Below are 17,607 nucleotides of genomic sequence, written 5' to 3' on the forward strand. Positions count from 1 at the left end.
ATTCTCCATAGCATACAGCGCTAAAGTACAGTATTTTCTTCAAGATAAGTACCCAATAGATATTTGTTGATATTAATTCATGATAAAAGGTAATGTCATTAGGATCTAAAACTATGTTATGATAAGAATATTTTTAAATTTAGTACATACGCATTTTTAGTACTCGGTTAAGTGCTCTTAACCAAAACCGCAAAAACCACTCTTCTAATAGAGAATTCATGAACTGCCAACAAAAAATCCTCAAGGAGTTCCCATTGTCGCTCAAAGGATTAAGAACCGAAAACAGCGTCCATGAGGATGTGGGTTCAATCCCTGGCCTCCCTCACTCAGTGGGTTAAGGATCAGGCATTGCCACAAGCTGAGGTGTACACTGCAGATGTGGCTTGGATCCTGTGCTGCTGTGGCTGTGGCACAGGCCTGCAGCTGCAGCTCTGATTTGATCCCTAGCCCAGGAATTTCCATATGTCACAGGTGAGGCTATAAAAAGATAAACAGTAATAATAATAATTAGGATAAGCAATGAGATCCTGCTGTATAGCACAGGGAACTATATCTAGCCACTTGTGATGGAACATTATGGAAGATAATGTGAGAAAAAGAATATATATATATAAACACACATATATACACGAGTCACTTTGCTGTACAGCAAAAATTGACAGAACATTGTAAATCAACTATAATAAAAATTTTTTTAAATAAGTAAAATTTAAAAAATAATAATTATAATCATTTCTGCTATGTACACAACTTCAGAAAGAGGTACTTGTTGGAAGGTCTGCTGGGGCACTCAATTCCTTCACTCACAAGGTAGAGTCTTATTTCAGAACAAACAGACGCTATAAACATTAAATTCTTCAACTTTCTCCCCACCCCTTTTCCCCTAAAGCGACCCACAAAATCAAGTACCTAATATGCTTCTCTAAGAAGAATAAGCCTCTTCTCTCCAGTGTTAGAGAGAGATCTCACATCAAGAAACTCACTTTATCAATATTTTACTTTATTCTATTCTATTCTAGGCCACACCCATGGCATATGGAGGTTCTGGGGCCAGAGATGAAACTGCACCTCAGCAGCAACCCAAGCCACTACAGAGCAACACTGGATCCTTAACTTGCTATGCCACAGCACTAACTCCCCCTTTCCTTTACTTTAAATCTCCAACTCTCTTTGGTGTAAAACTGCCATAACCAAAATCAACTTAAAAACAAACAAAAACAACAAAAGTCTTTACAAGTCGTATCTCCATTTTTCTCATTCTTTTCACCAATAAACTTTTATTTTTACTTTTTTGTCTTTTGTCTTTTTAGGGTCGCACCTGAGGCACATGGAGGTTCCCAGGCTAGGGGTCCAATCAGAGCTATAGCCGAGGGCCTACTCCACAGCCACAGCAACGCCAGATCCAAGCCGCATCTGCGACCTACACCACAGCTCATGGCAACACCGGATCCTTAACCCACTGAGCCAGGCCGGGGATCGAACCTGCAATCTCATGGTTCCTAGTCGGATTCATTTCCGCTTCGCCACAATAGGAACTCCCACTTTTCAACAATGAACTTTAAAAAGCACATTGTCTTATCCATAGCAAACTGACAGTCCCGATTAACAGCTGCAACAGGAGTTCCCGTAGTGGCGAAGTGGTTAACGAATCCGACTAGGAACCATGAGGTTGCGGATTCGATCCCTGCCCTTGCTCAGTGGGTTAACGATCCGGCGTTGCCGTGACCTGTGGTGTAGGTTGCAGACGCGGCTCGGATCCCGCGTTGCTGTGGCTCTGGCGTAGGCCGGTAGCTACAGCTCCGATTCGACCCCTAGCCTGGGAACCTCCATATGCCGTGGGAGCGGCCCAAAGAAACAGCAAAAAGACAAAAAAAAAAGTTGCAACAAAGACCTCTAAATGACCAAATTACAAATAATGCTCTAATTTCAATTCTCACTGTACCCAAATCATTAAAATAACTGATGATCATGACCTACTGCTTGAAATTCATTTCTCTTAGTTTCTAAGATACCCCTCACCCCTAGTATGAGAGGCTTTTCCCACCTATCTGATATTTCATATACTGACCCCTCCTCCTCTGCCAATCCACTGGTGGAGATGCCTAGGGTTTCCTCCTCTCGTTCTACATGTTCTGCTTATCCTTGGTGGTCATGTTCTCCTAATGCTTCACCTAATTTTTGTCTGTTGACAATTTCTATATCTTTTTATCTCTAGCACCATCCTATCTCAAAAGCTTCAGGCCAGGAACTATACTGAATATTTTGTAATAATCTATAAGAGAAAAGAATATGAAAAAATAGATATATATGTAAGCATAACTGAATCACTCTGCTATATACCTGAAACTAACATAACACTGTAAATGAACTATACTTCAATTTAAAAAAAAAGCTTCAGACTTCCAACTGCCCACTAGGCATCTCAATCTGCATTTCCCCAGCACCTTTAACTTAACAAAACTACATGTTCTTCAAATTCTTCCCCATTCCCAGTACTCCTCATCTCAGTCAATACCATTATTTTCTGACCATCTCTCAAGCTAGAAATTTATCCTTGATTCCCTCCCCACCCTAACTCTCCAAATAATCACCAAATCCTGCTGATTCTCTCTTAAAGACCACACTCAAGTATCTCCCATAATGATGGCCTTATTTCAGGTCATTATCAGTTCTCATCTGCACTACTATCACAGACTCCTAACTCATCTTCCCACCAACCTCAGCTTATTTAATGCACTTTCAATCTGCAGTAAGGAAAACCTGTTTTGGAGTTACCTGGTGACTCAGTTGACTAAAGATTCGGCATTGTTACCACACTGGTTCAGGTTCGATCCCTGGCCTGAGAAATTCTGCATGCCATGGACTCAGCCAAAAATAAATAAATACATAAACACACAGACTAGATGATCAATAAATGTTTTTATTTTACTCATTCCTTACTTACAAAGCTCCCATGGGCCATAAACCTAGAGCAGTCATTAACTTAAGGACATATATAATTTTCACATTTTGACTCAATGAAATGCAGATCTGTCTCACCATCTGTGTTACAATTGATAGTAACTTCTAATCACTAACTCACCAAGCAGCAGAAGCAGAGCATGCCTTGTGGCCAATGCATATGCATATACTAAGAGTATCAGCATCAAAGCACAGAAAATGGGTGTCAGGAGGTACTGGGGAGAAAATATTAGAGAAAATACTGAGGCATTTTTTTTATCCCTCCAAAAGCAAATGATTATGGGAGAATATGGGGTACACACAGTAAATGAGACATTTTCAGTTGGTTTCCCAAAGTGAGAATCAAGACCTGCTTTATTTATAAGCCTGCACTAGCGCCCGACACCAATTTTTACATAATTATTTTAATTCTTATGTAGATTAAAGAAACATCATCACCAATATTCACAGTAGCATCAAAATTGATACTATGAGATACAGTTCGTCAAAGTTGCAGAATACAAGATCAACACACAAAAGTCAAAAATCAATTTTGTTTCCATACACTGGCAACAAACAACAGAAAATGAAATTAAGAAAAAATTCTGGGAGTTCCCGTTGTGGCTCAGTAGTTAACGAATCCAACTGGGAACCATGAAGTTGTGGGTTTGACCCCTGGAGGATCCAGCAGGTTGAGAATCCAGCGTTGCCGTGAGCTATGGTGTAGGTCGCAGACACGGCTCAGATCCTGCATTGCTGTGGCTGTGGCACAGGCCGGCGGCTACAGCTCCGATTAGACCCCTGGCCTGGAAACCTCCATGTGCTGCAGGGTGCAGCCCTAGAAAAATACCAAAAAAAAGAAAAAAGAAAAAAAGAAAAAATTCCATTTGCAATAGCACCAAAAAGAACAAAACACTTGGAGGAGTTTCCTAGTGGTCTAATGGTTAGGACTTAGCGCCTTTACCACTGCAAATGGGTTCAGTCCTTGGTGTGGGAACTGAGATTCCCACATCAAGCTACTGCACACAGCAGGCAAAAGAAAAAGACAAAATACTTAGGAATAAACTTAACAAAAAAGTAGAATCCTTGTACAATGAAAACCACACATCAGAGAAAGAAATTAAATAAGACCTACATGATTAGAAAAACACCCCATGTTCACAGATGTTAATATTTCCAAAATGACCTACAGATTCAATGCAATGTCTATCAATATCCCAGGTGTCTTTTTTGCAGAAACTGACAGATCCTAAAATTCACACAAAGCAAGAAACACAGCATACACAACCTTGAAAAGGAACAACAAAACCAACGTAAGCACTTCCCAATTTCAGAACTCAAAGCAACAGTAATCAAAACATTATGATGCAGGCCTAAGGACAGAAATCGATGAAATGAAACTGAGAATCCACAAACAAACTATTACATTTATGGTCAATTGATTCTGAAAAGATTGTCAAAACAATTACATGGAGAAAGAAGAGTTTTTTTAAACAAATGGTTCTGAGAAACTAGTATTCACCTGTAAAAAATAAAGCTGGACTCCTACTTCATTCCATATATAAAAATTAACTCAAAATGGAGCACAGGAGTAAATCTTTCTGACAGTGTGTTAGGCAAGAGTTTCTTCAATATGACATCAAAAGCAACAAAAAGAAGAAAAAGGGATAAATTAAAGTTCATCAAAATTAAAAGCTTTTGTGCCTCAAAGGACACCATCGAATGAAAAGACAACCCACGGAACAGGAGAAAACAATTGTAAATCAGGTATCTGTTAAGGCACTTGTATACAAAATATGCTTACTACTCAACAGTAAAAAGAAGAATAATTCAATTTTTTTTAAACAGCCAAAGACCTGAACAAACAGTTCTTCAAAGAAAGTAAACAACAAGCCAATAGCTACAGGGACAAGATGCTCAACAACTTTAGCCATCAGGGTAATCCGTATTAAAACCATGAGATACCGCTGCACACCCAAGAGAAGGATCATAATCAAAAAGACAGGCAGTTCCCGTCGTGGCTCAGTGGTTAACAAACCTGACTAGTATCCTAAGGACACAGGATCAAGCCTCGGACTTGCTCGGTAGGTTAAGGATCTTGCGTTACTGTGGCTGTGGATTAGGCCGGCAGATACAGCTCCTATTTGACCCCTAGCCTGGGAACCTCCATATGCCTTGGGTGCAGCCATAAAAAAGACAGAGAGGAGTTCCCGTCGTGGCGCAGTGGTTAACGAATCCGACTAGGAACCATGAGGTTGCGGGTTCGGTCCCTGCCCTTGCTCAGTGGGTTAACGATCCGGCGTTGCCGTGAGCTGTGGTGTAGGTCGCAGATGCGGCTTGGATCCTGTGTTGCTGTGGCTCTGGCGTAGGCCGGTGGCTACAGCTCCGATTCAACCCCTAGCCTGGGAACCTCCATATGCCATGGGAGTGGCCCAAAGAAATAGCAAAAAAAAAGACAAAAAAAACAAAAAAGACAGAGAGACAGACAGACAGACACACACACACACACAAAAGACAGAAAACTCGCAGAGGAACTAGAATCCTCACAGTTGCTCATGAGAATATAAAGGATAAGGGATCTTAGGAAAAGGGTTTGGCAGTTCCTCAAAATGTTAAAACACAGAGGTTATCACCTGAACCAACAATTCCATTCCTAGATATGTACCCAAGAGAAATGGAAGCATGTGTCCATACAAACCCTGTACACAAATGTCCATGGTAACATTATTCTCGTCAAAAAGTAGGAAAAAACCCAATGTCTATCAACTGATGAATGAATAAACAAAATGTAGTATATTTCACACAATGAAATATATTTTAGCCATTAAAAAGGACTGATACATGCTACAACATGGATGTCCCTTGAAAACATTATGCCAGGTGAAAGAAGCCTAACACAAAAGGCCACAAAAATGTATGACTTTACTTGTATGAAACATCCAGGATAGGCAAAATATGAACACAGAAAGTCAATTAGTGGTTGCCAAGGGCTGAGGAGGTAGGGGAAATGGAGAACAAGTGGAATGAATGCTAATTGGTATGGGTTTTTGGGGGGATAATAAAATGTCCTAAAATTAAATAGTGGTGATGATTCCACACTCTGTGAATTAAAAAAAAACACTGAATTGTACTCTTTAAAGGGGTGAATTAGAATGGTATATGGAAGTATCTCAATACAACGTAATTTTTTTTAACTGATTCAAAACAAGCAAATTTTTAACAGGAAGAAGTCATAGGAATACCTTAACCGAGTACTTTATACTTTTCTATTTATGTTTACACAAGAATGACAGATAAAAAGCTCACTTTCAATCAGCCTAAAATAAAAATTCTACATGTTAAGTACCATGTTCCACCAGGACCTGCAGCATATGGAGGTTCCCAGGGTAGAGGTCGAATCAGAGCTACAGCTGCCAGCCTATACCACAGACACAGCAACACCAGATCTGAACTGTGTCTGCGACCTACACTGCAACTCACATCAATGCCAGATCCTTAACCCACTAAGCAAGGCCAGGGATCAAACCTGCATCCTCATGGGTACTAGTTGGGCTTGTTACCACTGAGCCACAATGGGACCTCCTGACTTCTTTCTTAGTGATACATCAAATAATGGCTCTAGCAAAATGAGAAAGTATCCCCAAGAAAGGAAAAAAACATGGGATGTAGCAAACAGTGTACCCAACCCAAGAGAGAAACATAGAGAAGTCCCATAATGGCAGCCATAAAAAAAAAAATCGAGACAGCAATCGGTCTGCATTAGAAAAAGAAAAAGGAAAAAAAAAAAGAGGGTTCCAAAGAAAGATATATCTGAGGAAAAAGGAGGTTTTAACAAACCAGACAGTATGAAAAATGTATAGGTAAGACAAAGGCAGAGGAAACATGAAAAGGTGTTAGAAATTTTAAGGTAAAAATTTTTACAAGAAAGGAACTGCAATTATAGTTCTATCTGACACTGCAAACAGTATTAGCCAAAATCATATAAAAGCTGCTTATTAATTTTCAACCTTTAGAATCAACCTATAAACAAAGCAGAGATAATTATGGTTAAGGAGAGAATATTAAATGTTATCAAAATTTAAAACAGAAAAGCAAAGTAAAGAGTTTCTGTCGTGGCTCAGTGGAAACGAATCTGACTAGCATCCATGAGGATGCAGGTTTGATCCCTGGATCGCTCAATGGGTTAAAAACCTGGCGTTGCTCTCAGCTGTGGTCGCAGGTGCAGCTCAGATCCCATGCTGCTGTGGCTGTGGTATAGGCCAACAGCTACAGCTCCAACTCTACCGCTAGCCTGGGAACCTCCATATGCTACATGTGCGGCCCTAAAAAGACAAAAAATAAAAAACAAAAATAAAACAGAAAAGCAAAGTAAAGATGACAAAAATTCAGAGATGGAAGGAAGAAGAGAAACAAAGAGACTTTAATAATACTTCCCTTATAAGATGGAGGAATAAAGTCTAAATTTGATGGAATATGAAAAAGGGTTTAAGTTTAAGGTTAAAGATCTAATCAAGAGAAAACCCAATAATTGAAATGAGGAAAGGAGATGCTCGGTATAAGTTAACTGCATATCATAGCGGGGAAGTCTTTATACAGCAGAATGTCTAAAGTGAATAAATTAAAAAGTATTATTTAGCATTATGGACATATGACCGGAACAAAGGAATATAATATTTAAAAATAAATTAATTCAGAGTTCCTATTGTGGCTCAGTGGGTTAAGAACCTGATAAAGTGTCCATGAGGATATGGGTTCAATCCCTGACCTTGTTCAGTGGGTTAAGGAACAGGCATTGCCACAAGCTGAGGCATAAGTAGCAGAAGCAACTTTGATCCCATGTTGCTGTGGCTGTGGCACAAGCCAGCAGCTGCAGCTTCAATTCAACCCCTAGCCCAGGAACATCCATATGCTGCAGGTATGGCCATAAAAAGAAGAAAATAAAGAAATAAATAAAGTAATCCACTTCCAAAGTAGGACTCAGGAGGCCTGAAGACTACAGCTCTTGACTTTAAATCCTTCTGTTTCTTTACTCTTTGATATTTTTTTTAACGAGATGCATTACCCCACAAAAGGAAATGTTAAAGTGTTTAACATAAATGAAAAAAATGCTTAGAAATAAGACAATAAGCTAGTTCCCATGTGGTGCAGTAGTTTAAGGATCCTGTGCTGTCACTGCAGCGGCTTGGGTTGCTGCTTTGGTGAGGATTTGATCCCTGGCCCAGAACTTCCATGTGCCACAGGCACAGCCAAAAACAAAAGAAAAAACAAGAAATAGAGCAATGAGACTAAATAAAAGCATTCTGGTAGATGTCTGGCTGATACAAAGTTTTTTTAATATTTAAATTTTCTACAATGAGTGTGTGTGTCCGTGTGTGTGTGTGTGTATGTACATCTATATTATATGTTTATTAATAAAACTCTAGGGAGTTCCAATCATGGCTCAGCGGTAACAAACCCGACTAGCATCCATGAGGACGTGGGTTCAATCCCTGGCCTCGCTCAGCGGGTTAAGGATCTGGCATTGCCAAGAACTGTGGTGTAGGCTGCATATGTGCCTTGGATCCCACATTGTGGCTGTGGTGTAGCCCGGCAGCGTCAGCTCCAATGAGACCCCTAGCCTGGGAACTTCCATATGTCACAGGTGTGGCCCCAAAGCCAAAAACAAACAAACAAAAAAAAACCCCACTTTAAATGAGAGCCAAAGTTGAAAATTTTCATAAAGAGCCTGGCTATGTAAAGGAGACAAAGCTACAAACATCTGGAAGAGGAGACAAGGTTAAAGGGCATGGCTTTCTCTGTTTTTTTGGTATGAAAAGTATTGACCATTTTTCTCACACAAAAGGAAGGTATCAAAAGATAATTGAGGGGTTCCTGTTGTGGCGCAGTGGTTAACGAATCCGACTGGGAACCATGAGGTTGCGGGTTTGATCCCTGGCCTAAGTATCCGGCGTTGCCGTGAGCTATGGTGTAGGTTGCAGACGCGGCTCGGATCCCGCGTTGCTGTGGCTCTTGTGTAGGCCGGTGGCTACAGCTCCAATTAGACCCCTAGCCAGGGAATCTCCATATGCTGCAGAAGCGGCCAAAGAAATGGCAGAAAGACAAAAAAATAAAAATAAATTAATTAAAAAAAAAAGTTCCTGAGTTAAAAAAAAAAAAGATAATTGAAAACACACATCAGAGAAATTGAATCTTTAAGGGAAAGACTAGCCTTGAATCAAAGAAGGTACATTTCTTCTCATATGAGGTTGAGTACATTTACTGTTAATTTGATATATGTGAAGAAAGGAAGCTGAAGCAGTTCATGTTTGAGAGCCTCAAATTTTCTTCCATGAAAAGACAAAAATCCGCTTAAGGGGAGGCCAGGAATGCTAAGCACCCTGCAAAGTGCAAAACAAGCCTAACTTTCTAAAGAAACGGTAAACCAGAGTAGTAGGTCTCAAGGTATATAGTTCCTGGGCATCTACAAGGTCATAGCTAGTTTCCAAAAAACATTAAGACATTATCTGCCCTTTTCATTCTCCCACAACCACAGTGGAATTTTTCCAGAGACTAAATGATATGTAATATTTTCACTCCTACGATTAAGACACATATGTATTATCATTTTTAAATTTTTAGTGTAATTTCTAGTCAGTAAATATTAATAGAGATAACCCATGTAAAATTTCTTGGATCGTCAATAATTTACAGTGTAAAGGAGTCCTGAAAGCAAAAAAATTGGGAATCACTGCACTAACGATAATATAAGAATATTCTAAATTTTTAATCTTTGCAAATAACTACTTCTGTTGGGTCCTCTCTAATGAAGAGCAATAAAACTCTTAAAACAAAATGATAACATAATTTCTGCAGCCTGTTTTGAAAAAGAAAAAACTGACAGATGGATTTAGATATAAAGTGAAGACTGAGAACTAGGAAATAATTTAAAAAGGACTTGATTTGGGGAAGGATTCTATACCCCTTAATTTGAGAAAGGAGTCTATACCCCTTGACAATTCTCTTCAACCTAATGGAAAAACAGTGCTCACTGTTTTCATTAAAATCTAGAATCTTGGGAATTCCTGCTGTGCCGAAGCGGAAACGAATCCAACTAGGAAACATGAGGTTGTGGGTTCCATCCCTGGCTTCCCTCAGTGGGTTAAGGATCTGGCGTTGCCATGAGCTGTGGTGTAGGTCATAGACATGGCTTGGATCTGGTGGTGCTGTGGCTCTGGCATAGGCCAGCACCAACCAGCACCAACAGCTCCGATTAGACCCCTAGCCTGGGAACCTCCATATGCCATGGGTGTGGCCCTAAAAAGGCAAAAGACAAAAAAAAAATCTAGAATCTTATTTTAGTTGTAGAAAGTTCCTAGGTCACTTACTTCCTAGCTAATGGGGAAAAAAAAAAAATCCCTCTTTATAATATTCTTGAATAAGATGATCATCTAGCCTCTGTTTGAACACTTCTCTGAAAGAATTCTCTATCTGGCAACACCTAAATGCAATTTTATAAAACATTTAACAGTTCACAAGATTCCCAGACTAAAAAGTTCCATTAACTACTTAATTTATTAATCACCTACTTAAAATATTTTTTGAGATGGAAATAGTACTAAAATATTTTTCTTTTTCAGGTATGAAAAAAGAGTATGCCTATTATTAGTCTTTCCTTTGTATTGTTCTTAGTAATGTTTTAATAAGAACTCCTAAGTTTCTAATCTTGACCCGAGAACAAAAATCTAGTACTTCTTAACCATGGCTGCAAAACAAAATCAAGCGGAAAAATTTTTTAAACATAAAAATATATAAAAGCCCACACCATACCTCTCAAATTAGAATCTCTAGGGTGAGTTCTAAGAAACTGGTCTTGTTTGTTTTAGTTCTCTTTTTAGGTTTTTAGCTCTATGAGTGCTTATCTAATGTCAAAGAGAAACTATCAGTGCTGGTCATCCCAAAACACCAGCGGTCAATTTGCAAACTTTAAGTAACTATGTTTTTTAAAATATTTAACATTTGGTTCAGTAACACTTCTAAATATACTCAACAGGGGACGTGGCAGTTAAATTAACATGTTTGAAGTTTTAATTTTGAATAGGGCAAAATAAATTATTCATCAGTATTAGACTTACTCATCCAGGGAAGGTTGTACAGGGTGTTTTTAGTTCATAGGCTTCATCACAGGTATACATGGTTCTCTTGTTCTATATATAACTCTTCTGGAAAAAGATTTTGGAAAATAACACTATACAATTATACTGCACCTAGAATTTATAAAGTGCTTTCTCCTTTATTTTCCTCCTTGACTCTCCTAGCAATCCTGTGAACATAGGTAAGTAACATCCTGCACCTATGTTATTTTAAAGGTAAAGAAACCATAACTGATGCAGAGCTGACAGATTAAACAAAGACCCAAATCTTCTGAGTATATATTCAATACTCCCCAATAGACAACTATGTCTTTCCACTCCACCCCCTACTACAACCTAAAAAATTGTGGGCGCTTCTTCTCCTATATAAAATTCACTAGTAAGGGTAAAGAAAAACAAAAGCTCATCGTTAGTTTGTTTTTTAGAACCTGAGTGAAAGCAAACAAATTGAACATGTTCTTGCTACGCCTGCTTTGGTCCACTTTGTTCCCCTAATTTTTATTTTTTAATCAACATTTTAGTCTGAGATAACTGTAGATTTATATGCAATTTTAAGAAATAACAGATTCCATATCAATATACCAATATTTCCATCATTACAACAATCCCTCACATTGTCCTGTTCCCCTAATTTTTAAATCTTCATCTTGGGCAACATGTGGAAGTAAATTCACATTGAGTCCCTACTCAATTTCTTCCATTCAAAACAAAAGAACTTATTTCACAAGCCATTATAAAAAAGCTTATGTAGGGTTCTTGGAGTTCCCGTCGTGGCGCAGTGGTTAACGAATCCGACTAGGAACCATGAGGTTGCGGGTTCGATCCCTGCCCTTGCTCGGTGGGTTAACGATCCGGCGTTGCCGTGAGCTGTGGTGTAGGTTGCAGATGCGGCTCGGATCCGGCGTTGCTGTGGCTCTGGCATAGGCCAATGGCTACAGCTCCGATTCGACCCCTAGCCTGGGAACCTCCATATGCCGCGGGAGCGGCCCAAAGAAATAGCAAAAAAAAAAAAAAAGAAAAAAAAAAGCTTATGTAGGGTTCTTGTTGTGGCTCAGCAGGTTAAGAACCCTACATAGTATCCATGAGGATGCAGGCTTGATCCTTGGCCTCTCTCAGCGGGTTAAGGATCTGGTGTTGCTGCAAGGTGTGGCACAGGCTGAAGATGTAGCTCAGATCCGGTGGTGCCATGGCTGTGGTGCAGGCCTGCAGCTGCAGCTCTGATTCCACGCCTAGCTGGGAACTTCCATATCCTGCAGGTACAGCCATAAAAAGAAAAAAATAAAAATAATACATAAAAAAAATAAATTTTAAAAAACTTATATTACATAAAACACTGGCTAGGATAGTGACAGCATAATGTAAGATTCTTAAGCCACTACTACAATATCTGAGGCAGAAAGGGATTTTTTGAGCTAAGACAGCAATGCTAGTTTTATGAAACAAAAATGTTAATAGATATGCATACTGCATGATTCCAGTTATATAAAGTTCTATTCAAAATTAAGGTGAACAGTAGTAGTTAGGGAAAGGAAGGACTGAGAAAGGCTACATGTAAGCTTCCTAGAAACAGTGAAGTATTCTATACCATGATAGGTGTATGAGATACGCAGTTACATCCATTTGTGAAAACTGTTCTAGAATTAGACAATGGGTTCTCAGATATATCAAAAGCAGAAGCAAAAAAGAAAAAGGGATAAGATAAACGTCACAAAATTTAAAAGCTTTTGTGCTTCAAAGGACACATCAAGTGAAAAGACAACCACAGAACAAGAGAAAAAAACTGCAAATCATACATATGATAAGGCACTTGTATCCAAAATAAGTTTTGTGATGCAGGTTGTAGATGTGGCTCAAATCTGGCATTGCAATGGCTGTGGCACAGGCTGGCAGCTGCAGCTCCAATTTGACCCCTAGCCTGGGAGTTTCCACATGCCACAGACGCAGGCTTAAAAAGAAAAGAAGAAAGAAAAAAACCGACACAGTGTTCACCAGGATGCAGGTCTATCCCTGGCCTCACTCAGTGAGTTAAGGATCTAGAGTTGCCGCAAGCTGTGGTATAGGCTGGCAGCTACAGCTCGGTTTCAACCCCCAAGCCCGGGAACTACCATATGCCACAAATGCAACCATAAAAAGAAAAGAAAATGTGTGTGTGTGTAGCTTACTACTCAACAGTAAAAAGAGGAATAATCCAATTTTTTTACATAGGCCAAAGAACTGAATAGACAGTTCTTCAAAGAAAGTAGACAACAGGCCAATAGCTACAGGGACAAGATGCTCAACAACTTTAGCCATCAGGGTAATCCATATTAAAACCATGAGATACCGCTGCACACCCAATAGAATGGTTATAATAAAAAAGACAAAGGTGCAAATAACTGGAACCCTCACAGTTGCTCATGAGAATATACAGGGTCTTTGGAAAAGGGTTTGGCAGTTCCTCAAAATGTTAAAACACAGAGGTTATCACCTGAACCAACAATTCCATTCCTAGATATGTACCCAAGAGAAATGGAAGCATGTGTCCATACAAACCCTGTACACAAATGTCCATGGTAACATTATTCTCGTCAAAAAGTAGGAAAAAACCCAATGTCTATCAACTGATGAATGAATAAACAAAATGTAGTATATTTCACACAATGAAATATATTTTAGCCATTAAAAAGGACTGATACATGCTACAACATGGATGTCCCTTGAAAACATTATGCCAGGTGAAAGAAGCCTAACACAAAAGGCCACAAAAATGTATGACTTTACTTGTATGAAACATCCAGGATAGGCAAAATATGAACACAGAAAGTCGATCAGTGATTGCCAGGGGTAGGAGTAAAGAGTAGGGAAGAATGGAGAGTGACTACTAATGGATACACTTTCACTTTGGGGTGATGAAAATGTCCTGAAATTAGATAACGGTGATATTCACACAACTCTGAATAGACTAAAAATCATTGAATTGTACCTTAAAAGGGTTACATACATGTGAATTATGTGTATATAAATAGAATACTGCACTATATCTCAATAAAACTATTTTATTAAAAATGTAGATTTAAGATTTCTGCATTTCAACATGCCAATTTTACCTCAAAAAAAAAACATAAAAAATAACATAAAAGGAGTAGGAGTAGAGATGAAACAAACATGGATATAAAACAGTTGATTATACTACCATTCACTTTGTACATGTTTAAAATTTCATGTGTAAAAATAACAAAATAATTTTTTAAAATATCAAGGTAAACTAATTCTTCTTAACATCCATTTTTGTTGCCTTCTGACAAAGGAAACAGAATCTTCTATCCTAAAAAGACCAGAGACCTTCGTTATTCTTTCCCAATGGTATGTGGCAAAAATGAAGAATATTTCATCTTAAAAATGTACAAAGAGAATTTGAATCACCTTAGTTCAAAGATCTTAGTTCAAAGATCCTTACCCTTGGGTTCCTGTGGTTTCCATGGTTGATGGGGGTGACAATTCCTAATAAATGGATGCAATAATAATGTACCGTCCAACACAACAAATACAAATGGCCATTTAAATTTTAGTTTTAGGAAAGTAAATTATAAATTCAAATTTTAGTCTCACCAGTTACATTTCCAGTGTTCAACATCCACATGAGCCTATGGCTATCATTCTAGATGGAGCAGACAGATAACTATCATCACTGCAGAAAGTTCTATTTGACAACACTACTCAAAAATATATGTAAAAAAACACCCATGGGGAAACGTCCATATTCCAACTCGGGGTTGTATTTTGCCGCAAGAAACAAATCCTGAACAACAGGGGAAACAAAATATAAAAATACCAATCAAGGAATTTCATGGAAGTTTAGACTAAAGCTGCAGTTAAATTTTACTTTCGGAACCACCAAGATACAGATGTTGGTCATGGCAACTCCTCAGAGGCCAATTTCCCCATCTGTTAAAACAGATTATCACTAGACTACCAGTTTCCTAAAGTCAGATGTAAAGATTATCTGAAATATAAGCAAGTTATCCTTTCAGTCAAAGACCTAATGAAAAGGCATATTTATAATCCACAACATCAGTTTATGACCCATAGCAAAATACGCAGAATAAAATTTCTTTCCTAACTGAGCTTTCAGGTAGTAGGCATAATTAAAAGCGTAATTAAATATTTTGTTCTATCTAGAAAAAAGTTTAACCAGATGATTTCTACACTTCCAGCTCTAAAATTGTGTGTGCATTTCATCCTGATAGGTATAGATTTCCGTTAATGCCCATTAACACGAATACGCAGTATCAGGAAACAGGTGCACTCTTAATTCAAATATTTCAGAATATTTTTAGTACTTACAAAAAAACTGAAGGTGAGCAAATTTAAAATATGAATTCAAATAGATTTTTATATTTAGGAACCTAAAAAAACAAAAACAAAAAGTTTCACTTTGTACTCCCTTTGCAAGCTGTCACTACAAACGCTTGGAGGGTGAACAACATTCCAAATCTCAAGAATAAAAAAAATTTCTCGTCTCTTTCCTTGCCAAAACTCCTGGGCACTTAAAGCTGTTAGTCAAAATGGCTCCACTTAAAGAACTTCAAACCTTTGAAAAGGTTACTCAATAATTTATGTACATTTTACTTTATTCACGTTAAATACTTTTAAGTTCACTGTCTTTGCATTCGACTACCCAAAAAAGGAATTCTCAGGAGAGAAAGAACACATGGAAATTGAAACCAGCCTGCAGGCAAGGTGTACAGAGGCTCACATGGAATCAATCTGAAGGAGAAAGTTACTACTACCGGAGCATCTGGAGTCAAATTAAATCAGGCACTATTTACATATTTCTAGTTCTATACCGACCTCACATGGTGCTTTCTGATGTCATCTACAGGCCTACCTAGGCTTTCATACTCCAATGAGTAAATGGTTCTCGCCTTAACCAAAGTTCCACGTTTTAAAGAACAGAACAGCATTCCATATCCCTTTTTCCATTGTTCGGGAACCCTCACTGTTCCTCACATCACCCCGATAATTCCATCTGTTCCCTCCAGTTGCTTCCAAAGAAAAATTCTCGCAACCAAGGACGCCAGATTGTAAAACACACACAGTTAAGAGTTCTGGCACTACTAAAACATGTTAAGAAATCTTGGCAAATTAGCTAAAAATCCCTTCAACTGTAATTACCTCAGGGATAAAAAAAAAAAAAAAAAAAATGACTACAATACAAAGCTACATCCGAGCAAGCACAGGAGTTAGATTTACTTAAAGAGAAGAATTGCCCCAGATTTTTGGTAGGCTCCTCTCCCGCATCTCTCACTTTCCCTCCCACTTCTTCCCGTGAAGCCTCAGGGCTTGCTCTCAGGCGCTACTTATCCCCATCCTTACTCCCCTTATCCCCACACTCCATCCTGCCCGTCTACTCTACCCCCGTTCTCCAATTCTGTACAATTCCATCACCCTCCGGTTCCAAGCTGCTACTTCCCTTTGCGCCTCCTAAGGTCCCAGGCAACCCCTTCGCTCTGGTCCCCACATCTCCCTCGCTCCCCGTTTCCTAACGGCTCCTCCCCTCAGTTCCCCACCCCCTCATCACCAGGTTCATCCTGCCCCTCCAACCGTCTCCCGCCCCCAGGTTCCTTCCTGCCCCTCCAAACACAGCTTCCCCGTCTCAACGTTTCATCTTGTTCCTCCAACCGACTTCCCCAACGCCCTGCTCGCTCCTTTAGTCCCTATTTTCTCCAACACCCAACTGACTACTCCTTTCCATCCATTCTTTTCAACATGTACATGCAGGCAAGGCACCCCCATACACGTACTGGAACCCCCACCCCCACCTCGAGCCTCCATCTTTCCCTTTTATACTTGCTTCCTTTCTTTCTCCTCCCCACCCCCTCCACCTCCTCCGGAAGAGCCTGGTTCCCAGGCCAAGGTCTCTCACCTCATTCGGTCACTTCAGTGGTGCCAACCGCTTCATACAGGAAAAAAGAACCAATCACGACCCCGTGGGGGCTTCCCCTGCGAGTCCGAGCACTTACTGGGCACCCGCCCCACCGGGCACCCCGCACAAACACACGCACAAACCGAGGTCCTGGGGACGAGGGTTGGGGGCAGAATGAGCGTTCTAAACCGGCCTCAAACACAGCCCACTTCGCTACAACCCTTCGCCATTTTGGTTTCCCGCGGACTGCCGGTGCATTCTGGGAGCGCGGAGCGACTCCCGGCCGAATGGCAGCTCTCCAGGGCCGCGAGGGGGCGGGGACTGCGGCGCGAGCGCGGAGGAACACCGCGCCCTGCGTCCGCGGCCGGGGCTGAACAAAGAAGGACTCTTTAACTTTGCGGTAGGGCTAAGTCCTTCCGCCGCCGGCGCTAACACAATAGTGAGGGCTGCGCTCCCGGCCGTCCGCAGCCCGGCCGCAGCGGCTGCTCCAGGGGAGCTTGTCGGGTCCAACGTGGACCGGGCAGGTTCTGTTCCTGAGAAGTGGGACGGTGCTCCCTGCGTCTTGGCCCGCTCATTTCTTTTCTGTGGAGAAAATCGTAGATTAAGCGCGTTTCTTCTCTCTTCACCCTGAGG

The 17,607-nt window shown here is 40.0% G+C and overlaps 1 protein-coding gene across 6 annotated transcripts in view; it reads right to left on the bottom strand.

Moving 5' to 3' along the window:
• MTF2 (metal response element binding transcription factor 2) overlaps positions 1–17,263 on the bottom strand; it is a 66,070-nt gene extending 48,807 nt beyond the window's left edge. For 4 of the 6 annotated variants that reach the window (XM_047785289.1, XM_047785287.1, XM_047785285.1 and 1 more), the window contains exon 1: positions 16,975–17,238. Coding sequence is in view for 4 of the 6 variants with exons in the window: in XM_047785287.1 (XP_047641243.1) it covers positions 16,975–16,979 (5 nt within the window). In the remaining 2 variants the exon portion in view is untranslated. Of the gene's footprint in view, positions 1–11,051; positions 11,821–16,974 lie in introns of those variants that run through there. The other 2 variants (XM_047785284.1, XM_047785288.1) reach the window with 2 other exon arrangements.
• Positions 17,264–17,607: the final 344 nt, after the last annotated feature.

The sequence above is a fragment of the Phacochoerus africanus genome, chromosome 6, assembly GCF_016906955.1.
Source record: "Phacochoerus africanus isolate WHEZ1 chromosome 6, ROS_Pafr_v1, whole genome shotgun sequence".
Lineage (NCBI taxonomy): Eukaryota > Metazoa > Chordata > Mammalia > Artiodactyla > Suidae > Phacochoerus > Phacochoerus africanus.